The sequence below is a fragment of the Ustilago hordei genome (assembly GCF_900519145.1).
Source record: "Ustilago hordei strain Uho2 genome assembly, contig: UHO2_contig_15, whole genome shotgun sequence".
Lineage (NCBI taxonomy): Eukaryota > Fungi > Basidiomycota > Ustilaginomycetes > Ustilaginales > Ustilaginaceae > Ustilago > Ustilago hordei.
Window position 1 is genome coordinate 670,383 of NW_024545281.1, and position 26,357 is coordinate 696,739.

The 26,357-nt window shown below is 52.1% G+C and overlaps 10 protein-coding genes across 10 annotated transcripts; 6 read left to right on the plus strand and 4 right to left on the minus strand.

Annotated features, from left to right (window-relative positions):
- Positions 1-986: 986 nt before the first annotated feature.
- On the minus strand, positions 987-2,250 carry UHO2_05876 (uncharacterized protein; the record flags this gene model as incomplete). Its single annotated transcript, XM_041558775.1, has 2 exons — positions 987-1,554; positions 1,634-2,250. 2 exons carry the CDS (start codon positions 2,248-2,250, stop codon positions 987-989), a joined length of 1,185 nt encoding a protein of 394 aa, XP_041414709.1.
- Positions 2,251-2,737: 487 nt separating this feature from the next.
- UHO2_05877 (uncharacterized protein) lies at positions 2,738-5,142 on the plus strand (the record flags this gene model as incomplete). Its single annotated transcript, XM_041558776.1, has 2 exons — positions 2,738-3,454; positions 3,541-5,142. 2 exons carry the CDS (start codon positions 2,738-2,740, stop codon positions 5,140-5,142), a joined length of 2,319 nt encoding a protein of 772 aa, XP_041414710.1.
- A 268-nt stretch (positions 5,143-5,410) lies between these two features.
- On the minus strand, positions 5,411-6,152 carry UHO2_05878 (putative histone 3; the record flags this gene model as incomplete). The annotated part of the gene is made up of 3 exons (XM_041558777.1): positions 5,411-5,513; positions 5,602-5,851; positions 5,954-6,152. The coding sequence occupies 3 exons, from the start codon at positions 6,150-6,152 to the stop codon at positions 5,411-5,413; spliced, it is 552 nt and encodes a 183-aa protein (XP_041414711.1).
- A 410-nt stretch (positions 6,153-6,562) lies between these two features.
- UHO2_05879 (uncharacterized protein) lies at positions 6,563-9,334 on the plus strand (the record flags this gene model as incomplete). Its single annotated transcript, XM_041558778.1, has 1 exon — positions 6,563-9,334. The coding sequence occupies one exon, from the start codon at positions 6,563-6,565 to the stop codon at positions 9,332-9,334; it is 2,772 nt and encodes a 923-aa protein (XP_041414712.1).
- A 152-nt stretch (positions 9,335-9,486) lies between these two features.
- UHO2_05880 (uncharacterized protein) lies at positions 9,487-9,905 on the minus strand (the record flags this gene model as incomplete). Its single annotated transcript, XM_041558779.1, has 2 exons — positions 9,487-9,540; positions 9,636-9,905. 2 exons carry the CDS (start codon positions 9,903-9,905, stop codon positions 9,487-9,489), a joined length of 324 nt encoding a protein of 107 aa, XP_041414713.1.
- A 778-nt stretch (positions 9,906-10,683) lies between these two features.
- Positions 10,684-11,829, plus strand: UHO2_05881 (uncharacterized protein; the record flags this gene model as incomplete). The annotated part of the gene is made up of 1 exon (XM_041558780.1): positions 10,684-11,829. The coding sequence occupies one exon, from the start codon at positions 10,684-10,686 to the stop codon at positions 11,827-11,829; it is 1,146 nt and encodes a 381-aa protein (XP_041414714.1).
- A 1,110-nt stretch (positions 11,830-12,939) lies between these two features.
- UHO2_05882 (uncharacterized protein) lies at positions 12,940-14,488 on the plus strand (the record flags this gene model as incomplete). Its single annotated transcript, XM_041558781.1, has 4 exons — positions 12,940-12,991; positions 13,174-13,964; positions 14,047-14,086; positions 14,175-14,488. 4 exons carry the CDS (start codon positions 12,940-12,942, stop codon positions 14,486-14,488), a joined length of 1,197 nt encoding a protein of 398 aa, XP_041414715.1.
- Positions 14,489-14,636: 148 nt separating this feature from the next.
- Positions 14,637-15,461, minus strand: UHO2_05883 (putative nadp-dependent mannitol dehydrogenase; the record flags this gene model as incomplete). The annotated part of the gene is made up of 1 exon (XM_041558782.1): positions 14,637-15,461. The coding sequence occupies one exon, from the start codon at positions 15,459-15,461 to the stop codon at positions 14,637-14,639; it is 825 nt and encodes a 274-aa protein (XP_041414716.1).
- Positions 15,462-16,530: 1,069 nt separating this feature from the next.
- UHO2_05884 (uncharacterized protein) lies at positions 16,531-17,119 on the plus strand (the record flags this gene model as incomplete). Its single annotated transcript, XM_041558783.1, has 2 exons — positions 16,531-16,600; positions 16,779-17,119. 2 exons carry the CDS (start codon positions 16,531-16,533, stop codon positions 17,117-17,119), a joined length of 411 nt encoding a protein of 136 aa, XP_041414717.1.
- Positions 17,120-17,528: 409 nt separating this feature from the next.
- On the plus strand, positions 17,529-22,139 carry UHO2_05885 (uncharacterized protein; the record flags this gene model as incomplete). Its single annotated transcript, XM_041558784.1, has 1 exon — positions 17,529-22,139. The coding sequence occupies one exon, from the start codon at positions 17,529-17,531 to the stop codon at positions 22,137-22,139; it is 4,611 nt and encodes a 1,536-aa protein (XP_041414718.1).
- Between the last annotated feature and the right edge of the window lie 4,218 nt (positions 22,140-26,357).

Below are 26,357 nucleotides of genomic sequence, written 5' to 3' on the forward strand. Positions count from 1 at the left end.
GGCTTCCCTTGACGAGCCTCGCTTGCAGTCAAAAGAGAAGTTTTAGCTCTTTTCAACACCCAGAATGCTCGCTTGCGAGTTCGAATTGTAACTGCAGTCTGCGGTCCCACTACACAATTCAACTCTGCCCGGGAGAATAATACCGAGTCTATCTCGCGCATCGAGCACAATTCTCCGCGGGATGGAGCTTGACATACCAATCCACTAACCGCAATTCGAACTATAACACCGCTTGACTGCCTCTTCTCTCCTGCCTCTCCGTTCTTCCCATTGACTCCGCTTGACTTTGCTTGCACCAAAAAGCTCATTTAAGCGAGCTGTCCACGTTCCCTCGATTGCATTGATTCCACACAGCCTTCCTCTACAGAGCCTTGTTGGCTGTCGCCCTTTTCTCGTACGTCGTGTCGCGCGAGCATTAATATCGTTGCTCTTCGTCGTATCGTAGTGTGGCCATGCCCCTCTCCTTACTAGGACCGCACAACCTTGGCTGCACTCGTACCATCGCTTAAGCTAACAATCCATGTCACAGGAAGGGTTGCATTGGCATTGTGCTTCACTTCAGGCCCTGATCTGAACAAGACGTGCAGTAGGTTGGTGTTCATCAGCTCGACGATTCTCTACCATGACGCCAATGACTTCGGCTTCAGCACCTAGACGATCTGCTCCGTTCTTGCCCATGTACCGCGTGCCTGCGGCGGCCGGCATGTCATGTTCTCATCCGCGGGAACATGGTCATCAGATGATCCTTATGATTGCCCTCACTTGGACTGGCTATCGCTGCCTGTCTCGCGGTTGGCGCTCTTAAAGGCCGTCCCTAGGGACGGCTCGCGGAGTGCTACTAGTCATACTTGCTTCCGGATCCTTGGAGCGGTGGTACAAACATGGCACAAGTCAAAGTGTCAACGCGTTGTGGGCAGTGAAGAGCCTAGTGTGTTTGTTGTCGATGTTGTAAGTATGGTGACAGGCTTAGCACATGCTAAGCTTTTTCAAGGCATCAATCCGCGAATGTTGGCGCTCTGCACCTTGGCGTCAAGGATGAGCTCGGACAGGACTTTGCCGGTCCCCAGCGAGTTGGTAATGCCCCAGCAAGAATGTCCTGCGGCAACGTAGACTCCCTCCTTGCCTCCGATGATCGGATTGCCTGTCCTGTTGCTGATCGGGAGATAGCATGCTTGCTTGGCACGCAGAGTAGCTCCCGATTCTACGTCGAGCGAAGAGGGTGACAGAACTTTGCTCTGCTCAATCAATGCTGCAACCTTTTTCTCGTCAAAGCTCACTTCGTCTGCTGTGTCAGGGAGAGGAACATCGTCGGAGCCGCCGCAAACATATGCTGTGCCGTCGGGGCGGCAGTAAAGCTCGGGAGCGCCTGCTTTGCAACCACCTGGGCCATACGCCATGTCGGTAAATAGGCAGTCAGCTGACAAGGGCTTGCCGCGGGGAGATTCGATGACTATGCTATGAGCTCGAGAACCATCGATGGATGATGCCGACTTAAGGTGTGCGGGTAGCAGGCTGCGCGGGAACAACTGAGTGATGAGCGATCCTGTCCACGGTCTACTCACGAGATGAGAAAAGGATTGTCAGTATTCGAGCTTCAGGGTTCTAAGAAAGAATCTTTCGAGGAAAGACTCACCCTGCGGCAATGACAAGATCATCGACATCGAGCATCTTTGTCTCGCCCGACTTTGTATCTTTGACTTCGATGCCATTGGCATTGCGATCATTCAGGAACCGCAAGCTTGAGGCGCGGGAGTTAAACAGAACCTCGACACCGGCTTTGCGAGATTCGTCGACAAGGTGTTGTGTCAATTGACCGGGATGAACTTGGGCCGTGGTACCTCCGCCGCCCATGTTGGAGGTGGAGCGAACGATGTCGTTGTCGAGCCAGCTGATCGCGGGTTTAGACTTGATGCTAGGCTCATCCTTGAGGTTAGAGTCGACGTTGACTTGCCATGTCTCTACTTGTCGGAAGCCCCACTTTTCATGTCCGCCATCCTGATCTGCGAGTTGGCGATGCAGCTTGAAGCTAAGTTCAGCTAAACTTGCTGTAGCAGCACCGTGCCAGTCGAGTGCGAGGAAACCGCCTGCTTTTCCTGAGGCTGCAGGAGCTGGTGCGGCGGAAGCTTCGACAAGGGTGATCTTCGCAGCTGCTCGAGTTGCGGACCGGGAAAGGTAGTAGGCTATGCTAGATCCGATGATGCCGCCGCCGATGACGACGATGGAGCGATTAGGTTGAGTGGCTACTGTCATCTTGTTAGCGATACTTGAAGATGTCGATGTGGCAAATAGTAAGGGGCAGGTCTAGCGGAAGAGTGTCGAGGGTATTGCGTGCGCAAGTGGCAAGGTTTTTCCAAACTGAGCTGCAAGCGGAATCATGCACACTCTCTCGCCTTTGTGCGTCAAGTTAGTTGCACCCTGAATTTCTGGTGAAGGCTTTCTTCCGAATTCCGAAGTTGAAAATATTCACGGCCGATACGCGGCACTGCGCTTTGGCTACTGCAGTTGGTCAACAAAGAAAAATGAGCATCCGAGCGCGTTATGAGCACACAGAGAAGAAGAACAACATCCATCGGCTTGATCATACTCACACGGTGTTGCGACTACGGACTGCAACTTGATATCGCACGGTGACCATCCACTGCTCCTTCTCGACTGACTGTAGACTCGGGCCTCTACCTATCCTACCTATTCTTCTTCTTTGAGTCAGCTGCGCTGGTACCGGATTGGCGAATCGATCATGTTTTCGTTTTCGAACCCTGCGGGGACACCACAACAAGCTGGCCAGCAGCAGCAGCAATCATCCACTCCATTCGGCAATAATACAGGCGGTTTCGGAGGCAACTCGTCCTCGACCCCTGGTGGCTTATCATTCGGCAACACCACCAACAATACACAGCAGCAACAGCAATCGCAACCGCAGTCGACGAGCTTGTTCGGACAGAAGCCGCTCTTCGGCACTCCCGGTACACAGCAGCAGCCGTCGGGATCTCTGTTCGGCAACAATGCTACTTCGACACCCAATGCAGGCCAGACTGGTCAGTCAAGCAATCTGTTTGGTACACCCCAGAACAACAGCCTTTTCGGTGCATCCGCGTCTTCAGCTTTCGCCCAACAGCAGCAACCTCAGCAGCAGCAGCAGCAGCAACAACCGACACAACCCAACACATTTGCTCAGGGCTCTTTCGGCTTCAATACGGCCTCTCCCGCGCCGTTCCCGACATCTGCACAGAACCAGTCATTTGGCAGTCCGTTCAATCAACAGAATACGCAGCAGCAGCACGGTTTGCCGCAACACGGCACACCACAGTCGTCACAGCATCAGCACTTTCAGCAGCAGCAACAACAACAGCAGCAACAACAGCAGGCGATTGAGCAACAGCGATATCACTTGGAACAACAGAGCCAGAACATGAGCTACATCCCAGGCTATCTCAGCCGCACCAAGGTTGTGAAAGTAAGCACAGTGCCCGGTCACTTGTCCTGTTTACTGCCTTGCACCGATCACTGACTCATCATCTCATTGCCGCACTCTGCTAACAGCCATACAAGCTCCCCGCTCGTCAGAAGGAACCCACTTCACCAGAAGCCGCACAGGAGGCCGACTCGAGCATCGCTTTCGGCACTCCCGCTTCCAAGTTAGGCAAAGAGGAGAGCACACCATCCTCCAAAGGTCAACCTTCTCCAGTTGGACGTTTCAGCTCGAGCTTCTTCAACGAAAGACGCGATGATGCATCTTTCAGTCGAGCTGGCTCAGCCGGTCCAGGCACACCTTGGAGAGGAGGCAAGCAGAGCATCTTTGGCGCTCATGGTTTACGCGGTGCACGTCAGTCAGCGACACCGGCTCCAAGCTCCTCTGCTGCCGGTGCATCCGCTACGCCTGCGCGCAAGACTTCCATCGACTCTCCGGCCCGCTCTGTTCGTTCCAACTCGACACCTCCTGCAGCTTCCACCTCTTTCAACGTCGCTCATGGCGCTATGGACGAGGAAGATAATGATGATGACGCTCCGCCGCAGGAGCGACTCGAAGACCAAGCTTCCGCTGCTGCGCACTCCTCTTTCCTCGGCGCCCCAAACAGCTTCCTTTCTCCTGCTGGTGCTGAGTCTGCGTCGGCACAACAACGGCTGCTCCCAGGCAGGTCAGCGCTCTCCACGCCTTCTACCGGTGCAGTTCCAAGGAGGTCCCCCTCGCTCGGTGCAGTTTCTGGCAGTGCAACAGATGCAGCTGCTTCATCTGCCCGCAGTGACGGTTCAACCGATAAGAATTCGGCCCTGGCATCTGCTCAACGTACTGTGCTGGTTTACGGCTACCCGAGCTGGATGGAAAAGGCAGTACTCGAACTCTTCGCCAGTATCGGCGGAGTCGAGTTCATCGAGGCCATCGACCTTACTGGAAGTGGCTCAGCACAGGAGCAGGCAACATCGCAGCCCAACTCGCCCCCGCTTTCATGCTGCACACGCATCCGATACGCCGAGTCCTTCCAAGCGTTGCATGCGCTTCGCCGCAACGGCGAAGTCGTAGCGGGTGCCTGCATGGTCGGTGTTCGATGGGAGGATGACAACTTCCACCAGGTCGCTCTAACCAACGGTATCGACGCCGTCTTCCGCATGGATGTCTATCCATCCAGCCGCACAGCAGAGACCTTCAAGGCTTCGTCCAAAGCGATCGCCGTTCCATCCATCGACGCAGCAGCTGGAGCCTCCGCGCTTTCCCAAACTCGCACTCATGCTGTCTCTTCCTCCAGCATCAACGGCGGCAACGGCGCAAACCGGCAGAATAACCGCCACTCAACCGCTTTCGGTCAGGGTGTCAATGCTCATGCTGGCCGAAATAACACTTCCGCCGGCTCGAATGCTGGTCAAGCATCCAGCGGTAGTAATGCCTCTTACCCTGCGTTTGGTCGACCACTCTCGGTGATCAACGATCCTTCCGTTGCCTTCAAACCATCCGCATCAAACAACCACTTGGGCGGCCTCGCGGCTTCGCCGTTCAAAGCAGCCTCTTCTCTCTTCGGTTCGGGTGCGACGTCTGCGGCCAAGCCTGCCACTCCACAAGCAGATGGCAATACAGGAGACAAGAAACCGGCCCCCGCTGGCAGCACCAGCATGCTCGGCCGGATCACCGACGGCATCTTTGGCTGGTAGTTGACTCCCTTCCTTGCCTATGGCCCTACCAAGACATGCTCATTAGGTTCAACTCAATACAGAATATTCCGCTACCATCATGTTCTGCTGTCTGCGATAGGATGATTTTTCAAAGTTTGAGCTAGAGCGGACCGTGTCAATGCAAAAGAGAACTATCGTACAGAATGGAGAGAGACAAGAGGTCGGAAGAACATCGACTCTGCGTGGTATATTGGTGCAGCTCAAGACTGCATGCGAGCATTTGACCAGAGATGTACAATCAACGAGTTCAGTATCCTCCGAGACCATCCCATCGACCACGAAGACGTCTCGCGAGCTGGAAGTCCTTCTTCATCAGTGTCACTCGCTTGCCGTGAATGGCGCATAAATTCCTGTCACGACCAAGACCAAAGTGAGAAGCGAGTCAGTCTCCGTAGCATGTCGGGGTAACCGTGATGTTTTGAGTTCTATATCACTTACGCGTCTTCGAACAGGTGGACAAGGAAGGCTTCGGTCGCTTCTTGCAATGCCAGGATGGCCGAACTCTGCCATCGCAGACCGGATCCATATTCTCCGTGCTCGTAAGAAGTGACAAAGTCGTTGGCGATCTCCCTTACCAGGCGAGCGAAGGGAAGCTTGCGCAGCAAGAGGTCGGTCGATTTCTGGTACTTGCGAATCTCTCGCAGAGCCACTGTTCCTGGCTTGAAGCGCTTTCTCTGTCCGATGTGGCCTGAAAGTAAGAAAAAAGGGTTGTGACACATAGGGCATACAAAGAAAATCAGCAAAAATGCTGCCAGAGTCTTGCAGGCAACGCAGTGGTTTCGATACTTACTGAGACTTGGTTCGGTGACAGAGTACTCTTCGAACCTTCTCCTGGACAGTGACGACTGGATCGAGGGCGCTCGACGAGAAAGCATCGCAGAACCACCACCTTCGGACGAGCTGGCGTATGAACCCTCATCGTACGTTTCGGCGTATGTCGACTCGGGATAGGATGAGTCAGCCAGACTAGGCCTTGGGCGTGAAGCCATTCTGATGGGCTAGGTATTTGGTGCAGATCTAGACAGCAACGTTTGCGTTGTCTGCTGTTCTTTCTGCCGGAGCGCTGGTCTGGGAGTTGGCGATGGCAATCAATGCTCGACGAAGGAAGGATGGTCGAAAGTGTTGGAGTGTTTGAAGGGTCGCGTCGTACAGCCAGAAAAAGAATCGGGCTAGGTCCCGATACACACAGTTGCGCAGCAGCAGGTCACGTGTTTCTGCTCTCCACTAAAAGCTCAGCAGCTCCATTTCAGCAGAGGAAGTGTGAGACGCGTCGCGAGTGTTGTTCTCTGAAGAAACTCATCCTTCGCTGTGGGAGCTGCATGAGCTGGATGTCATTTGTCGTATTCAAGGTTCTTCGCCACCATCATATCATACTCAGTAAAGTTGCGAAAGAGACGCAATGGACAAGTCCGACCGGCAGTCGGTTGCCTTGGGGCCATCAACGACAAGTGCTATACAAGAATCACAATCTGGCACCTACGACCATCTACCGGACCTATCCGTCGATATCTCAATGGGCACGAGCAGTACAAGCCGACCCGCTTTCGAACAGCTCAATGCCACTCTTATATCGCGAGGATACCTTCGTCTGCCTCTGAACGTGGCGGGGATGCGCGAGGACTCGCTCTCTGCCCTCGCCGACGCACTGCATGCGTTAATTGCCCAACGAGAAGAGGACATCGAAGTGCGCACTGCTCTCACAGCCAAGAATCGCACGCTGACGGCATCGCTGGAGCGAACAAAGCGTTTTCAGAAGGAGGAAATTGAGCGGTCCGCTGACTTTGAGCGCAAGGCGGAGGCTTCAAAATCCAAGCTCATACATCTATCAACGCAGCTGGAGACGGAGAGAAACGCTCACAAGGCAACGAAAGAGGCACTGGGGCGCATGCGAAGGGACCTTCAGGCGATCAAGGCTTCTGCGCTCCAGTACAAAACCGCGAACGATCGATCTGTAGCCAGAGTACGGGCCCGTATCGGAGAAGTGACCAACTCGGCGATTCGATCTGCAGTACCGGACTTCCAGATTGTTGCTTCTGCTTTTGACGATGTTCCGAACGGATCGTCCTCGAAAGCTGGTGCAGCGGGCGTGTATGCCCAACAGGTGCAGGAGCTGGAGCAGAAGCGAGCTCACCTGGTGGAGTACAATCAGGCTCTGAAACGCTTTGCGACAGAAGCCATAAACGCTGCTCGTCGCGCGGATCAGGAGTTGGTTGATATAGTGGAAGCAGAGGAGGATGACGCAAGAAAAAGGGACGACAAAGCTGCGAGCAAGCCGCTTGGCGACTCGAACGGCTCTCGATCTGCCTCCTCAAGTAGTGTGACCGGGATGGGCGCATCCAACCGATCTTCGCCGTCGGATGCATGGCTTGACGGTCACCGACCTCTCTTCCAGCGGGATCTCTTTCCCACCAACGACACTCTGCGTTCCACCCCGGCAGGCACTTTGGTTTCAGGCTCATCGAGCAAGTCGCAACATCCAGCCTTGCGTGCACTCGAACTCACCTCGACTACCATCAGCGCCCACATTCAGTCTCTTCTGGACCGCCGCACCGAGCGCTCTATCTACGAGTCCTCGCTCCGTCAGCGCATGGCTGCGGAAGCACGCGAGCAAGCATGGGCCGCCAAGCTCGAGCAAGACGTTCACGAAGATTTACAAAACGACGTTCGACTCTCGCTCAACAAGACAAATGGGCCCGCGCATATTGGTTCGCTCGCCTCTGCAGCCATTGTAGCCTTGAGTGGCTCTGGCGGTAGTCGTGCATCAGGTCGAGTGGACTGGCAGAGGGAGAAAGTAGACTTGGAGAAGAAGCTCGCACAGCTTGTGAAGGAGGTTGCAGTAGCAGAACAGCATGCGGCAAGGAAGGAGAAGGAGGTCAAGAAGCTCGCCGAGGCAGAGCAGAGGGCACGTAGTTTGCTCGACCAGGTTTCTTCATCTGCTGCAACTGGCAAGGCAGAAAAGTCAGCAAATGACTCGGAGGAGATGCAGCAAGTGGATGCTTTGAGAGAGGAGCTCCATAACTCCGAAGGGGAGCGGGCACGACTTGCCTCAAGATGCGAAATGTTGGAAGCCGAAGCCCGAGAGCTACGCAATGAGCGAAATCGTGTCGCCTCAATTGTGGCAACACCTGCTGCACCAAATGTTTCTGCATTCACCTCTCTCAAGCGACTCAACGATGCTGAGGTGGCCGAGATCCATGCGCGTGATCAAAGGCGACGCACCGACCTCGGCAGCCTCTCTGTCGTTGCCGAAGATTCAGAAATGCCTTCCCTCACCAGCACTGCCGACACAGTCGAGACTGCCAGCGATGACGTGGACGGGGCAGCAGACACGTCAAAATCTCTACGAACTGCACCCAAGAGCCAAAGCAACAAGGGCTCAGCCAATGCCGACATGATGAGCCCTGGAGAAAGTTTTGGCAACAATCCGGAACTTGATGCCATCTTTGGCGTCAGCAAGCCTGCCAAAGCTGTAAAAGCGGCTAAGGCTTCAGATTTGGCGCCACGCCGGTCGTCGAGACTGTCAGGTGGGAGCACTGCAGCTGGGGCAAACCTAGAAACAGCGCTAGTCGAGGAGTCAAAGAATGATCTTCGAAACGCCAAAACTGATGAAGAGGAAGCCGAACCAACAGTTGTGTCAAAGAGTGCTAGCAAGAGGCGCGCAAGCCAACGGATTTCGGACGGCCTACTTCCAGTTTCAGAGCCGGTGGCCACGGACGAATCCTCGTCTCGAGCTTCGAAACGGTCTCGGGCAGAGCAATCAGCACCATCCTCCGGGAGCTCGCTGGCTGAAGCGGATGCAGCAACAAAGCCTACCCTAAGATCAGCTACATCAGATGCTGGCCAGTCTCGACGCCGACTATCAACACGAGAGAAGCAAGAGCTGGAACAGCGACAAAAGCTGCCCCGAACCGTGCCGGGCCCAGCAGCTGCTCCTACCAAAACACCAGCATTGAGCTCGAGGAGAATTGTCTCTGGGTCGTCGTCATCAGTGACTCGACCTACAGCTGCTTCACTGCGACGCAGTGAAGCAACGCTAGCCAGCTCGGCCAAACGTCCACTCTCGAACGCAACCAACACTGGCGAAGGGCTGGCGAAGAACCCAGAGTCTGCTAAAGTCAAGACTCAATCTCGCACTGTATCCGAATCGAGCGTTGTCCGAACACGGTCTTAGCGCATGGCTGATCAGCCTGTTCTCTCGCCACACCCTTTTATGCATTGTATTCTATTTCGTTCCGAAAGGAAGATCCTAACTTATCGTCATGTGACAAACCATGTCAATTGAACCTCCTCGTGCTGCAAGGGAGTACCGAAACAAAGCTGAGCTTAGATCTCAAAGTCGTAGATGAATGCGTCCGCGAGCGCCGGCTTAACTTTGACCTGTGGTTGTCGAAAGTGTAAGGGCGCAGAGAAGTCAAGGTCAGTGCGTCCTCATTCTGCTGCCTTCTGTCTTTGCCAAAATCGCAAACACTCACAACGAAAGCGAGATGCACCGGGTCCTTCTCCAAGTAGTGCTTCACGTGATTTTGCGATGGGAAGGTGGAGATAAAGATGTGATGGAAGTCTTTGCCTGCCTTTTCAGGAGAGGTGTTTTCAGTGGAACTCTTGAAGTCGAGAATGTAAGGCTTTCCGTCGGTGTACAGGCAAGCGGACTTGAAAGTGTTGAATTGGTTGTACAGCTCCAGCCTCTGCTCCGCGGAGACTGAGTCCTTGTATTTGAACGAGACGACGTGAACAATGGCCATTGTGATCAGTGATTGTTCGTCAAAAATCCGCAATGGTGCCAACAACAATGGTGCAAGAATGGCGACAAGATGGTGGATCGCACGGACCCCTTGTCTAAGTCCTGTTTGCTTTGCACGAACGGCGGAGATTCCCACATGGCACAACTCTTTTCTCGCATGATTGCGCCACAGCGATGCTTCTAGAACCTCGTTTGCGGCACCATGACGCCGTTGCATAGCACCAAAGGGGCCTTCCTCATTCGGGGGAACAGATCCGACATGGCATAATGAGTATGCCGGCGATAACGGCTGCGTCAAAATATGCAATCGAGATTTCACGGACTTGACACCATGCAAATTGGGCTTCGTCGTGCGCATGAAAGAAGAAGGAACAAACAAGACCTCTACTCCGTGGAGTTGGACCTCGTATCAGGCATTGCCTTGCTTTTGTCAACTTCCGGGCCGGCGGATCCTGCGAAGTTGACTAGATCTTGGAAAGTTTCTGCCACTCAGTACCATTGCGGCGGAGCACGACCCATTTGGCCTGGGATGGCAGGGCCCCTCTGCACTCTGTTGCAAATGAGAGTGCGTCTTGGTCTGTCTTTCTCGCAGATTGTTCATGGTCCGTGGAGCAGACATTTGACAATGCTCGCCATGGTCAGGTGTGGGCAGCTTTCCTTCATCGATGCGTGATAGTGCTCGATGATGATGCATTCTTCTCAGATCCTAGAGCTTCGCACTAGCATCCCATAGCATCCCCACCAGAGGAAGCCTTGGCACTGCTTCTTCTTTTCTATAAATGCCCACCTTTGTGCAGTCAGTCCTTCCCCTCGACACCACTCATACAAGCGACTCTCATCTCGGCACTCACAAGTCAACCTCAAACACATCTCTTACGGTCTCACATCTATCTCGTACAATCTCCTACATCACACGCAAGAGCATCGACATAGTTTCTCCATCCCAGATCAGCATCTTCCCCGCAACCTCTTCCGTTGCTTCCCACGTTATCGGGATCTTGCAGAAGCAACATCCTCATCTTCGTCTTCGTCTTGCTGCTCGATCTCCCGAGAAGCTGAAAGCAAACGGCGACAGGCTGAAGGTCGCCCAAACCCCTTTGAGCATCGACAGGGTCTCTTCGATCAAGGACGCTCTCGAGGGTAGCGATGCAGCTTTCATCCTGCACCCACCCTTGCACTTGGCTGGAGATCCCTTCGCCCTTTCCAAGACATTCGTGGACACAATCATCGAAGCTGCTAACACCAGCAAGACTCTCAAGAGGATCGTGTATCTAACCTCCATGGCTGCTGAGAAGCCGACCGGCTCTGGCAACATTCGCAGCGTGCACATTGGCGAGACTGCTCTCTTGGCCAATCTTCGTGATGGTATCGACCTGGTTGCATTGCGCCCTTCCTACTTCCTATCGAACTTCAGTCCGGTCCTTCCACTCGCCTTGAACCCACCACACATCCTTCCTTCGATGTTGATTCCTTTTGATAAGGCTTATCCATTGATCGACGCCAGTGCTATCGCTGCCAAGGCTGTCAAGTACCTCGTCGCTTCGCAATTATCTTCACCTGAAGCAGCTAGTCAAGGTAGTCTTACTGCTGTGCAGCTCATCCCTGAATTCAAGACGGTACCTCAGATTGCCGAGTATCTAAGCGAGATCATCGGAACAAAGGTTAACGCGGTCCCGATTCCGGAAGAAGAATGGGCATCGACCTTCAAGAAGGCCGGCATGTCTGATCAGAATGTTGCCATGTACATCGAAATGTTGGGGGGCTTCATTCGTGATGAGCTCTCATTCCTAGATCAGGAAGGCATCGAGCAGGAAAAGAAACGAGGCGTCACTGTCATTGATGAACAGACTGATGTAGATCACGAGGCGGCGCTCACACAGCTCATTGATGACATCAAGGCTGCGGGTGGTCAGCAAGGTCACTAGACACCAACATCACATAGTCACTTTTGTAACTGCTCTTAAGCGCAATACAAGCGAAGTACGTTTCCATGCGCTCTCGAAGCAAGGTCCGTCCAAATGAGCCTGTCTTTCTTTCTCCCGTTCCGCCATCACCAGAGCACAACTGTAGCTCGATCTTCTAGTACCATGTCCGCAACCTAGCACGAGTCTACCTTGAACACGAATCAGTCAGGTGAATACAACTTCCGTCAGCAGCGCGTATCTGAGCATCATCGAACGCGACATTTGAGCTATTGCTGGTGAATGAGAGGTCCCATTATACTGTCCTTTCCGTGTTGATGTTTCCTTGGTGTTGGCCTGAGCGGCTTCGGGGTCCGAATTGACCGAGAAATTCTGTACCTGTCCCGCCTGGATACTCTCTCGTGCGAATGCATGCCGCACGAGAATGTTCGATCATCATCCTCTCGCGCGATACACGCCGCACAAGAAAGTTCGATACCTCGCACACGAAAGTTCGATAGTTATCTTTGCTTTGTATGGAAGCTAATACTTAAACTTGCTGGAATACACGATCCAATGACGATGCTAAGGAGTGATGCAAGGATGACAAGATCGGAAATTGGGGTTAACCAATCCTGTTAAGGATTGGGTACAACCAAGTCCCACTCATTGTCAGGCTGGGTCATTAAGTTGGAGTACTCCCACCTTCGGCATGTGCCACTCACATGTATATATATCTCACAGAGAGCACTAGGCTCTCGCCACATTCCCTTAGTCAATTGAGTATATATGTTTCTGTCTTTTAGCAGCAGTGACATTGTACTTAGACTCTCCCCAATCGCCAGTATCGGGACCGAAACGACTCAAGTTTCTAACAAAACTAGCCTCTCCTTAGATCTCCTCCTTTCCGCAATCCATTTTGTTACACCCTTACACGCGCGTATAGTCTGCGCATGTAACAGTAACCCTCGTCCATTGAATCTTCTAACGTGGGAAACCATGCTAAAGAAAAGGTATTTTTCAGCGTGTCAGACGTTTGCAAACTTGCATCTTGACTGTGACCACATTCATCTAATCCTTCCTGCTCTGCCGCCGTTGGCCAAGGTAAAGCGCGCATCTTCAAGAGCGGGCAGCATGACGAGCATCTTTCGAGTGGTTGTGATCGGAGCAGGCGAAATCAACTTTGGTGAGTAAAGTAGCAGTTGTCCTTGACGTGGTCGAAATACATCGCACAAGGTCAAAATGAAAAAAAAAAAAAAAAAAAAAAAAAAAAAAAAAAAAAAAAAAAGACGGATGAGATACGATGCAGCTGAGGAGCATGGACGCTGATGGATGCGCTCTGCAACGACCATCTGCACTGTGTGACAGGCTCGCCCGAAGGTCCCTGGAATCACACTGCCAGATTGGAGCGGATCTTCAGCCAAAGCTTGACTGAGTTGCGCTTCGTAGCTCTTGTCGATCCGAACTTCAGTCGTGCCGCTGAACGCATTGAGGAGAAGAGGTCATCTGACAATGCTACAGTACGATCGGCTTGGGACTCTACAAAGGCGTGCTCAACGATCGCCGAGGCTGCAACCCTCAGTCAAGATGTCGATATGATGATCCTTGGCTGTCCGCCGCACTTCAGGGGTACCTTTCAGCACAGAAAACGAGCAGACCTGGAAATGCTCGAGTACTTTCCACACGCTAAAGCCTACCTTGTCGAGAAGCCTGTTGCGGCTGTCAATCCATTTGTCAGCAAAGACTGCGATGAGGTTGCGTCACGTTTCGCTGCTGCTCCCGGTGCAGTTAGTGTTGGCTACATGCTACGTTACAACAAGGCCATCCTCAAGGTCCGCCGCATTCTGAAAGAGAATGGCTTGACACCTACATGCGTCAGCGCGCGATACTATATGGCCTACGAATACGCCAGAAAGCTCGACTGGTGGAACAAGTCACGATCTTGTGGACCTGTAGTCGAACAAGCCACACACTTTGTCGATCTCATCCGATTCTTAGCTGGAGACAACAACGATACTTTGCTGGACACTGTTCACGCAGCTACTGTCCGGCACGACGAACCCGTTGGCTCTTTGACGAAGCTGGGTTTTGATGAGACAACTATTCCGGAAGGGGAGAGGGTGCCGAGGGTCACAAGCGCTTTCTGGAAACATGAAAAGGTGCGTGCTTTCTAACAGGCTCTACACACTCTTAGCGACCTTGCTCACCGACCATCCTGCTTCGTTCGCGCTTTCTGAACAGGGTACAATTGGTTCGCTCACTCACGGCATCACTCTACACGGTACGTACCTCTCTCCTTGTTCATCGGCTGCACAGCTGTGACTGACGCTGACGATGCTTGGTCACCCCGACGCTTCGTTGAACTGCAGGCACTACCTACGACACAGAGATTGAAGTGCTCGCTGATGGCTGGATTCTTCGAGTGCGGAACGCATACGATGCAGTGACGACACTTGCAATACGAGCTCCAGGCCAAGCCGAAGAGCAGATTATCAAGATGGAAGATGATCCCTTCCTGACCGAGTTTCAGTGCCTGGTCCAAGCGAGTCAGCCCGCCGAAGCAAGCACTTTCACAACAGATGTTGTGCCTTTGCGGCCTCTGAGCAGCTTTGCTGATGCATTGCAGACGTACAAGCTGTCGTGGAAAATTCGGTTGGCCGCAGAGGCTAGCGCTGCATGCTAGATGCTTGTTCAGATGCAACGTGTCAACCAGAGTGGCGTGTTTGTCAGTGTCTTCACAAACCATATCAGCTGTGCAGAAAACGATCTTGATTGAAGACTTGATGTGATGGTACAATTGTTGATGAATTGTGTGTCTAGGGCTCGAGTTATCAAGGAAGAGTGTAGCCACCGTCAATGAGAGTGTCGCTGCCGGTCTGGTAGGACGAAGCGTCGCTGGAAAGATAGAGGAAAAGACCCTTGATCTCCTTGACATGACCTTGTCTGCCTAGGGCAGACATGCGGTACGCTTCGTTAATGCAGCGAGGGCTGGCACCGAGCTTGGTGTCGAAGAAGCCTGGACTGACGATGTTGACACGTGCGAACTCCCTCCATTCCCTGGCGAGAGACTTGCCCATGTGCGTTACTGCAGCCTTTGTTGAGTTGTAGACCGGCTGATCGACGGGTACGTTGACGATGTGTGCGGACATGCTGGAAGTGATGATGAGGTTGCCCTTGCCTTGACGCTTGAAGACTTCTCCGACGTACTTGGCGCAGTAGAAGACGCCGTCAACATTGACCTCCATCTGACGTCTGTACTCCTCGACAGTCTGTTCGAGGATTGGTTTGGAGATGGCCATACCGGCATTGGCAACAAAGACATCGATGCGACCGAAATCGGCAACAACCTTGTCAATAGATGCACGAACCTGGTCGACTAGAGAGACCTCGCATTGGTAAGCCTTGGCGCGAATGTTGTGGGTCTTTGCAAGGTGTTCAGCTTTCTGAACGGCGATGTCGTTCGAGTTGTACCAGAGGGCTACGTCGGCACCGGCCTCTGCAACAGCTTCGATGGCGGCATAACCAAGTCCGTCGCTAGCGCCAGTGACAACGACGACCTTGCCCTTCATGCTGAGCTGCTCGAGCACATTGGTGGGTGTGTCGGGCATGGGTCGGGGCTGTCGAACAGCAGAGCAATCTTCGATGGTCATCGACATTGTGCAAGAGTTAAAATCCTAGGTTTTGATGCTTGGTGGTCGGGAGATGGCGTTGGACACTAGACAAGGTGCTATGTGAGGATGCGATTGAGTCCAGATTCGGTGTAAAATCAAGACGTGAGAAGTTGGGAGATGGATGCAGTTCCGAGCTCATGGTAGGAGATTGCCGAAGGCTGCTCAGCCAAGAGCGAGTGTGCTGAGATGACCGAGGTAATGAGCATGACTGCGAACTGCAGTTCACAACTCGGGGTAAGCGGTCGGTAAATTGAGCGGAGTTGACTAAGCGATGTCATCCATCTGATCCGCTAGCGAGGCCGTGATCGAAATCGGCGATCTTGGACTCGAGCAAAAGAGGCTGTGTCACACCTGACCTCTCGCGCGAATACTAGCCGTACGAGAATGCTCAACTGATAGCCTCTCGCGCGAATACTCGTCGCGCAGGAAAGTTCGATGCCTTGCATCAAGGTTCGATACCTAGCTTGCAAATCTTTGCTCTTACGATCTTGTTTGTACGGAAGAATAGTACTTAAACCAGCTTCCATCTAGATCTCCTCCTTCTCGCAATCCATCTAGTTACACCATTACACCGCGCATACAGCCTGCGCACGTAATAACGTAACAGGCTGCCTGTCTCTTTACCAATGCTGCAGATGGGTGGTGCAATTGTTCGCTTCCATGTTAACTTGTCTTTCAACTCAAACAAATTCACTATCGGCTGAGCTGCTGAAAAGAATCACGATCGCTTGGACCATGTCGCTTTTTGTCGACTGCGACCTGGGACGACGTTGTTCGGGTAAGAAAAGAGAACTTGTTTCTGATGAAGACGAGAACTTCGCTCTGTCGGCATGCGTATGAGAGGTAACAAGCATGCCGAAACGTCTCAAACTTGTTGTTCAAGCTCTGATTCGGAAGGAAAGAGCACATAGCTTTGTCAATGTGCTTGGGGAGTGATCGAAACTTGGAGATATTATCGAGACTTCCGATGGAGGTAGAAAAGAAAGCCACGGCAGCAGTAAGCAATCACAAATGTGTACTGTGCATCCTACAGCCAAGATAATCGGCATCGCAAATGGAGGTGGAGGATAAAGGGCTGGTGGACTCGGGGCTATCAATCTCATTACTAAACCCCGAAGAAGGTTGTGAGTAGCGTTAAGAAGGAAGCAAGTGAGTCGAGCTTTACGTTGAGTTGTTTGCATTGCCGACGAGTTCGAGGAGGAAGGCGCTCTCTGCAAGCTGACTTGCAGCAACTGACAAAACATTTCCACCAAAGGTTACGCTTGCTTCATGCAGATCTTGCATGCTCTATCATACACACAGTCCCTCCTTCGCTGCTTCTTGTTGATTCTAACCAACCTGCTTTTGTGGCGCTCTCAGCTCAGTTGCATCGCAAAGCCACGCTCCACACTAGCCCTGCCATAATATCCGATGTGACTCGCTCCAGCAATCAACTAACTCCACGGAGAAAGATTGTGACCGTGTGCCACCACTTTAGTAACCGAGTCGCTGGAAACTTCACTCAGGCTAGTACAGGCTACGGAGACAGACCATTGTCCGAGCTTAACATGGTTGCTCAGCTTGGAAAGCTAGGGCTTGGCAAAGGACAGACAAAGTCATCCACGGAGGAATGGAGTGACTCTCCACCACGTGATCTCCTTTGAGCTGTGATCTGTGACAGCCTCAGTGGGTGGAATTTTATATTAATTTTGTTTGTTTGTTTGGCCTTTTTGGTCGGAACGGCGGCTGCTCGGTTCTGACAGGCACAAAAGCGGGCAAAATTTGCTTTGCCGATAACACAAACCCCGTGAGGCAAAATTGCTTGCACAATCCGGCCAACTCAAAAAATAATCTTCCTTGCCCCTTGTTGCTCCTTCACCTTTTGACGTCGTCACAGGTCTAAAAGGTCAAGGTCGGAGTTAGAGGTGCAACTTCTTTTTCCTTCAGACTTATATACCCTGGTAACCCTTGCCAGCTACATCCTTGTTATCTCAAATCACCCCGACTATTCTCCCTATCAAGTAGTGTACCTCTCTCTTCGCCGAAAAAGGATACCATTTTCGTGTAGCAGCGATGCAGTCGTCCGCCTCGCAGCAGGCATCTAGCGCGCCTGAGACCGACACCTCCAACCATACATCTCTTGCTCACCCTCCCGACGACGGCACTTGGGGCGAACCAGAACGAGGCGAGCCTGTCAACGTCAACCAGGCCCTCCAAGACTTCCAGCTCGCTAGACAATCCTCACGTAGCTCAGCAAAAAGCAACCATGCCGGTCCATCTTCATCCGGTCTGCGTGGAGGCTCAGCCATCGGTCGTGCTCTTAGTGGCGGCAACTGCAACAAGCAGCCAAAGATCAACGAAAACGAACTCGACATCGAGGCCGCTTCCTCCGGCGAGACCTACGAGAACGACTTTGATCTTGGCAAGTGGATGCTCACTCGCAACGCTCAAGCCAAGGAAGAAGGCATCGACAGTGGCAAGCCTGTTGGCATGCTCTGGAGGGACATCTCCATCACCGCTTCCGGCTCGGGAGGCGGAGGTATCTTTGTCAAGACCCTTCCTGTCGCAATCGCAAACACAGCTTGCAGAGATCCTATCGGAGTCCTCACTACTCTTGTCCCACCACTCAAGAAGCTTTTCACTCCTCGCAACATGCCTACCACCACCCTTCTCCACAAATCCAGCGGTATCCTCAAACCAGGCGAGATGCTTCTCGTTCTCGGCCGTCCAGGATCAGGCTGCTCCACCGCCCTCCGTGCTATTACCTCCAAGAATCACACAAATGTCTCTCCATCCGGCAAGATCCTCTACGGCGGCTTCTCAGCTCACGACATCAACCGCAAATATAGAGGCGAAGTTGTCTTTGTCGATGAAGAGGACACTCACTTCCCAACGCTCACAGTTGGTCAAACCCTCGAATTCGCTCTACGCAACAAGGTACCCCACCGCTCTCGTAGGCTACAAGCAGAGTCTCGCCAGCAATTCATCGAGACATGTATCGATGTCATGCTCAAGATGTTTGCTATGACTCACGTACGTGACACCATTGTCGGTGACCAAGCTGTACGTGGAGTGTCGGGTGGTGAAAGGAAGAGGACTACGATCTCAGAGGCTCTAGCTACACGTGCTAGCGTGATTGCATGGGACAACTCCACTCGAGGCCTCGATGCCAGCACTGCTCTCGACTATGCAAGGTCTCTCCGTATCATCACCGACCTTGCACAACGTTCGACCATCGCTACCCTCTACCAGGTCTCGGAGAGCATCTTTGACCTTTTTGATCGCGTCGCTGTCATCGACCAGGGTCGTTGCATCTACTATGGTCCTCGCAAGCTGGCTCGATCCTACTTCTACGAGCTCGGCTACGACACGCCCGATCGTCAGACCACCGCTGACTTCGTCACTTCCCTCACCGACGTCAACCAGGTCCTTTTCCGACCCGGTATGGAGGCTTGCGCACCCAAGACGGCTGAAGATCGTGAGCGAGCCTGGAGACAGAGCAACCTCCATCGCCAGCTTGAAGCAGAAATGGAGTCGTACGAAGAGCACCTGGCTCAGGCCGAGCAGGCCGACCGCCTCAAGCAGACCGTCAGGTCCGAGAAACGAAAAGGTGTCAACAAGGGCTCTAGCTACACCGTTAGCTTCTGGGACCAGATTCTCAGCTGCATTTGGCGCCAGCTCCTTATCAAGTGGGGTGCTAGAGGCGACCTCTACGTCAAGCTCTTCACCATCATCTCGGTCTCGTTCATGATCTCGTCCCTCTTCTACAACCAGCCCTTCGATTCGCAGGGTGTCTTCACGCGTGGAGGTATCCTCCTCTTTGCATGTCTCTTCAACGGATGGCTCCAGCTCTCGGAGTCGTTCGAGGCTGTTGCTGGCCGACCCATGCTCAGCAGGCATAGGCAATTCGCCTTTTACCGTCCATCGGCCGTCGTCCTGGCACGAGCTCTCGTCGACATCCCATTCCTGTTGGTCCAGTGCTTCCTCTCGTCCATTATCATCTACTTCCTCGCCAACCTCAGGAGAGACGCTGGCGCCTTCTGGATCTTCTACGTCTACTGCTTCCTCTCGTCGTACAGTTTAACTGCCCTCTACCGCATGTGTGCTGCCTTCTCGCCTGGCTTCAACGAGGCCATTCGATTCTCGGTGCTTGCTCTCAATGTTCTCATCATCTGGGTCGGCTATGTCCTTCGTAGGCCGCAGATGAATTGGATGATCTGGCTCAATTATGCCCAGCCCATCTCCTATGCCTTCGAAGGCTTCTTGGCTAACGAGCTCAATTACGACATCGACTGCTCGCCTTCTCAGATTGTACCTTTTGGTCAAGTCCGAGATGCAGCCTTCCAGACCTGCTCCCTCACTGGCGGCGTCCCCGGCTCTATTGTGGTGCCCAGCGCTGACTACCTCTCGACCACCTTCGGATACTCACGCTCCAATATCGGCCGCAACGTTGGTGTTCTTATTGCCTTCTCGGTTGCCTACCTCATTCCGACCATTATTGGAGCCGAAATCATGAACTTTGGAGGAGCTGGAGGAGGAGTGACTGTGTTTGCCAAGACCAAGGCTGCGAAGGCCAGGCTCGCAAACTCGCCTGTCAAGGACGACGTGGAGGAAAAGCCTGTTGTAGCAGCTTCTTCCAGCGACGACTCCAATGGCAGTATCACCCGCGCCAACTCACCTGCAGCCTCGGCCAACAAGACGGCCGTCAAGACGGTCGAAGAACTTGACAAGAAGGCTATCTTCACTTGGAAAGGTGTCTCGCTTACTCTCCCAACTGGACGCAAGCTTCTCGACGATATCACAGGTTACGTCAAGCCAGGAACCATTACCGCTCTCATGGGTGCCTCTGGGGCTGGTAAGACGACCTTGCTCACTGCCCTTTCGCAGCGAGGCATTGCAGGGAGCCTCTCTGGTGACATCCTCGTTGATGGCAAGCCTCTTGGCCCTGGCTTCCAAAGAGGGACTGGCTTCGTGCTACAAGGCGATATCCATCTCGCCTCGCAGACAGTCCGAGAGGCTATTGAATTCTCCGCTCTGCTTCGTCAACCAGCCGAGGTTTCTCGCAAGGAGAAGCTCGCTGATGCTCAGCGTGCCATTGAGCTCCTAGAGCTTGAAGATCTACAGGATGCCCTTATCGGCGTCCCCGGGTTTGGTCTTGGTGTCGAGCGTAGGAAGCGTGTGACCATTGCCGTCGAGCTTGCTGCTAAGCCTGACCTGCTTCTCTTCCTCGACGAGCCTACGTCTGGTCTGGATTCAGCTGGCGCTGCCTCGATTGTTCGTCTTATTCGTCGCCTGGCCAGCGAAGGCCAAGCTATCCTCTGCACCATCCACCAGCCCAGCGCACTTCTTTTCGAGTCCTTCGACAATCTCTTGCTGTTGCAGCCAGGTGGGAAGACCTCGTATTTCGGAAGCATTGGCCACGAGCAAGGCAAGGGCTCAGACAAGGTCCGCGAGTACTTCGAACGCAATGGTGCTCCTGCTTGTCCCCCCACCACCAACGTGGCTGAGTACATGCTTGAGATCGTTGCACAGAAGTCCGACAGACCCTGGTCAGAGCGCTGGAAGGCTTCACCTGAAGCTAGAGCACTTCGTGATGAAGTTGATGCCATCAATGCCGAACGTGCTAGTCGACCTACTGTTGAAGATTCACGGTCCAATCAGGAGTTTTCTGCAACTCTGAAGGCCCAAATCGTCGAATGCACCAAGCGACAGTTCCGTGATCTGTGGAGAGATGCTCCTTTTGCGTATGGAATTCTCTTTAGCAACATCGTCACTGGTTTCGCAGCAGGAGGAGGCTTCTATGGCCTCGGAAACTCGGTCACCGATCTGCAGTACCGAGTGTTTGTGGTCTTCTTGGTCATCCTCAACTTCCCTGCTACGGTCAACTCCATCATCTCTAAGTTTTGGGAGATGCGTATCACCTTCACGGTGCGTGAGGGACCTTCCAAGACTTACTCCTGGATTGCATTTATGACTGCCTTCGTTGTTGTTTCGATTCCGATCGCTTTGGCTGCATCAGTGCTCTTCTTCCTGCCATCGTTCTTCCTGCCCTTTGGTCCGCAGAGGTCGACGGTGGCAGGCATGTGGTACTTGATGATCTTCCTCGTGACCTGCTACGAGATGTTCTTCTCGTTGGCGTTAGCTGCAGCTTGCCCTACACCCGTGACAGCTGCCAACTTGTTGCCATTCTTACTGCCGTTCGTGGCCATCGTCAACGGCGTCATCAAGCCAAAGGCGACACTGCCTGCTCCCTGGTCTGGACTCATTTACGCCAACCCGCTCTACTGGTACGTTCGCTCCATGGTCGGCAACATCCTACACGACCTGCCCGTCCGTTGCCGACAAGAAGACCTGGCTGTGTTCAACCCACCTAACGGCCAAACGTGTGGTCAGTATGCTCTTCAGTGGGCTCAGTCGGTTGGTGGTCAGCTACTGAACCCGGATGCCAGCAACAACTGCGAGTTCTGCCAGTTCCAAGTCGGTGATCAGTTCGCAGCCACACTTGGCGCTACATGGCAGTTCCGCTGGAAGGGAGTCGGCATCGTGACTGGCTTTACGATCGGCCAACTCTTCCTTGCATACGTTGCTTACTGGTACTTCACAGAGAAGGGCTTCGGCATCGGTGGCGGCGTGATCTCAGCCCTGGCTGGGAGGATAAAGAGGCTCGGTAAGGGCCGTCAATAGAGACCATTCATCGCTCTCTCATGTATTATGTCACTGTACTTTCATTCATCAAAGACCGCTGTAATACTAGCAGTGTTACGATAGCTTCGCTTCCAAAGCGTGCCACTATTTGAAATTGAGAATGACGCCGCCAGCAACTGTAGAGGATTTATCCCGGAGCAAGTTTTAGACATCATCCTAAAGAGCACGCAGATTGAGTTGAAGGGTGATGAATTGAAGTTGAAGATACGTCGGCATTCCAAACGGGATTCATGAGGTTTAAACGAGACACCGAGGAACCGAGATCGTGCATAAGCGATGTGCACAATGAAGTGCATAAGGGTTGCTATGGCAATGACTCGGGAGCACTACAGGAGGTAACAACTCAGGAGCACTGCAGGAAGCGCCCAACTCATACCAGTCCAACATGTTCAGAGACGGTGTTAAGGTATATATATGAGCTCATGTAGTCACACTCTCTCACAGGAATGTTAAGCATTCAAAAAGTCATACATCTGTGGTAAAGGAGCCTGATTGTGACTCCAGGACAGAGTATTATACTTTGTTACCTTCAATTGTTTAAGAGTCTGAAGCTCTATTGACTGAGCTAATCGAATCCCAACCATGGTAGAAGAAAACGAACCTCAAACTGGCGCAAGCGAGACCACCAAGAGGTCCAAGAAGGGCAGAAAGGGTAAAGGGTTTCTAGGGGCATCTGGCTGTGGGGCAGATGCGTCATGCCCTCCTGGAAGACGGTCCAATTTAATTTTGAAGACAGTCCATTTCAATTTTGAAGACAGTCCATTTCAAAATTCAAGACAAGGGTGTTTCACTTTTTTTTTTCTTTTTGGAAACTCATGTTTTTTTTTGAGTTTTCACATGTGTTGAATATTCATTTCTTATGTAAGCTCTGCCATTTTGGAAAATACTCTAATTTTTGAAAACACTGCTTCAGCTGGACAGTTGCAGCAGAGTTTTCAGAATTGGACCTGAGTCTTCACTCATGTGATGTTGCACATGATGTGGCACATGATGTACTCATGCAAATGCCTCCACTTTTCCTGCACAGTGTCAGGGGTCTCGCACCTGAAACCCAGGTCGGTCTGTCGAGATACTTGGTGACTATCAAACTGTGCAACAGCTATTGTCTTGGTATCAGTCTTGATGAGCTAGTCACTCAGTGACTATCAAGTTGTGCGATGACAGCAGGTGGCATTCATTGTATATACTATCATAGGTTTCAGCTGACCTCTGTGGACACTCCATTCAGGGGTAGCTCAGCACAATCAATATCAATACATAGGTTATGATGACACCAAGGTCTGGTGTGAGTGTTGATGATTGATGAGGTTGATGGTGTTGGTGATAAGGTTGGTGGCATCAACACAAGTGTCCAGTGTGTTAACTGATGCTTGAGGTGATCCCCAGACCACAGTGGACTACTGCCTTCGGTTCTATCTTGATCTGGACTGCTGACCTGCTATGGGCCACCTTCAGACATCAGGTAGTGGTGATACAACACATGCACTATGATGAGGAGCAACCTTGATAGATTGCTGCTATGCTGACTGAAACTAATATATACTTATGCTGAAGTGATAACTAGTTATGATGGGTGTAGAGTGGATGAGGATCCACTTGACCTTTGATGATGAGAAGGTATGGTTATATACCTCTTCACAGCTGCTTGCTTGGCACCCCTGTGCCTCTGTGTCGACTCCTTCGACACTGCTCCTCCTCCTTGCTATCCTGCTTGTTTGGCACCCCTGTGCCTCCTGAGTGGTGTTGACTACTTCGACACTGCTCCTCCTCCTCAGGACCTGCTTGCTGGTTCCCTATACACTGCTCCTTCTCCTTTGACTGGTGACAGTTCCTTTGACTCTTGTCTCTCAAGCCCCTGAGTGGTAACCATCTGCATGCTCCTTGAGCTTGGTCCTCTTTGTGGCTGTGCCTGGCCCTCCATGCATATGGCTCGGTCCTCCTTTGCATGTGAGTCCATAGGAGTCCATGGTCTCCATGGAGACTGCACTATGACCATGCTCTCTACTGGTATTGACTAGATCTCTGATACCTGTGCCCCTTCCATATGAACCAGTGACCCTCCTGCTTCTTGAGCATTCAGGCCCATGACACACAGCTTGTTTTGCATGAACCCACAGTGTCAATAATGACTGTATTTACTTTGATTGTGTGATGAGAGTGTCAAAGATGGTGGAGCTACAAGGTGGTTCGGATTCCAGAACAGGTGGTTTGGATTTCAGAACTGCTTCATTTTCCAGCCGACACTTTATGTTCTGGCCGACAATACCCTAGCCCTAGGGCACCGTGCGTTGCTCTAGTGCAGTGCATTTTCGCCTCCCACCAAATCGCCTTTTTCGTCGTGAAAAATTGCCAAAATCCAGTCATGTCAAGGAGCAGTGCATTTTCCAATTTGGCAGAGCAATGCATTCCCTTTTTCCATGTGTCTCTCATTTACGCGACCCTGTCCATTGAAAATCAACCATCTAGCTCCTTTTGGCTGGACAATGGACAGACACGAATTTACAACACACTCACAACAGACAATCCTCAACAGACTACTCACAACTCGAAATACACTCACAACGGACCACTCACAATTCGAAATTCACTCACACACTCACAACGGACTACTCACCATTCGAAATACACTCACAACATACCACTTGAGCAATCCACAATGCACAACACACAACACACAGCACACACTCACACTCTGCTCGACAGCGCACAGCAGCAACACACAGTGCACACTCTGCTAAACCACACACAGCCAACACAATTACAGTGTGAGCAACAGACAGTTTGAGCAACAGCATTCAACAGCTTGAGCGACATGTGTTGACATTTTGACACATCAACTGGGGTACCATGCTCTTTTTTTGATGCAGTACCCCAATTTCAAACCTGATCTAACACTCGCACACTTTGAGATTTTGACACATCAACCCCAATTTGTCTGCTTATTTCTCATTCCCACGATTCCCTTTGATTTCCTTTTCCCTGACTACCTTTGACCTCTCCTTTAGACTGTACATGACAGGTTCACTAGTCTGAATGCTCTAATCGATGAGGCAACACCAATCACAACCACACCGCCCCCGACTAAACAAAAGCAACTCGATATCTCAAGAATCCCAAAACTGACAAAATCACTCCGACCTCGACAAACGATAGACAGACAAGACCCAATCAACCTACTTACTCGAACAAAACAAAAGATGAATCCGACTGATTCAAGGCCACCCTCCAGAGGCGAACAAAGCAATGAAAATGAACCAAACTTACCTGCCATTGACACCACCTTGCCCACTCAAATGATTGTTGGACCCAAGAGCCTATCTCTTTGGAATCCTGAAGATGAGAACAGTCCAACTCCCTTCAACCAACTCACAGAAGAAGAGATTGAGATTATGGACAGAAGAACCATGCAAGCAATGCTCATGGCTATGAGCTGCCAAGTTAACAAACCCAATGAATACAAGAAACCCTCCAAATGCAATGACTTCTTGGGACTACTCAGATGGTTCTCAACTACCATAGCAGTCACCCTGAAGCTCAGTAACAAAAACTGGCATGTCTGGAACCCTCTGTTCCTTGACACCATCTACACTTGGAACAATGCCCTAGCCCTAGCCGGTGTGTCTTGCTTGCGGGCAACGCACAATTGCGCTCCGCCAAATTCGAAATTCACGCGACTGCATTGACCCCCAATGCACTCGAAATTTACACTGCTCAAGTGCTGCAACGCAAACAAATTTATTTTCGCTGGAGCAGCGCAAATTGAGCAACGCACAGCTGGAGCAACGCACTCACAGCTGGAGCAATGCACTCACAGCTGGAGCAACGCACACTCTGCTGGAGCAACACAATCTGAGCAGTGCACAGCTCGAGAGCAATGCACTGTTCGAGAGCAACACACAGCTCAAGAGCAACACACAGCTCAAGAGCAACGCACTGCTCGAGAACAACACACTGTTTGAGAGCAACGCACTCACAGCTGGAGCAACACAATCTGAGCAGTGCACAGCTCGAGAGCAATGCACTGTTCGAGAGCAACACACAGCTCAGGGTTAGGGTTAGGGTTAGGGTTAGGGTTAGGGTTAGGGTTAGGGTTAGGGTTAGGGTTAGGGTTAGGGTTAGGGTTAGGGTTAGGGTTAGGGTTAGGGTTAGGGTTAGGGTTAGGGTTAGGGTTAGGGTTAGGGTTAGGGTTAGGGTTAG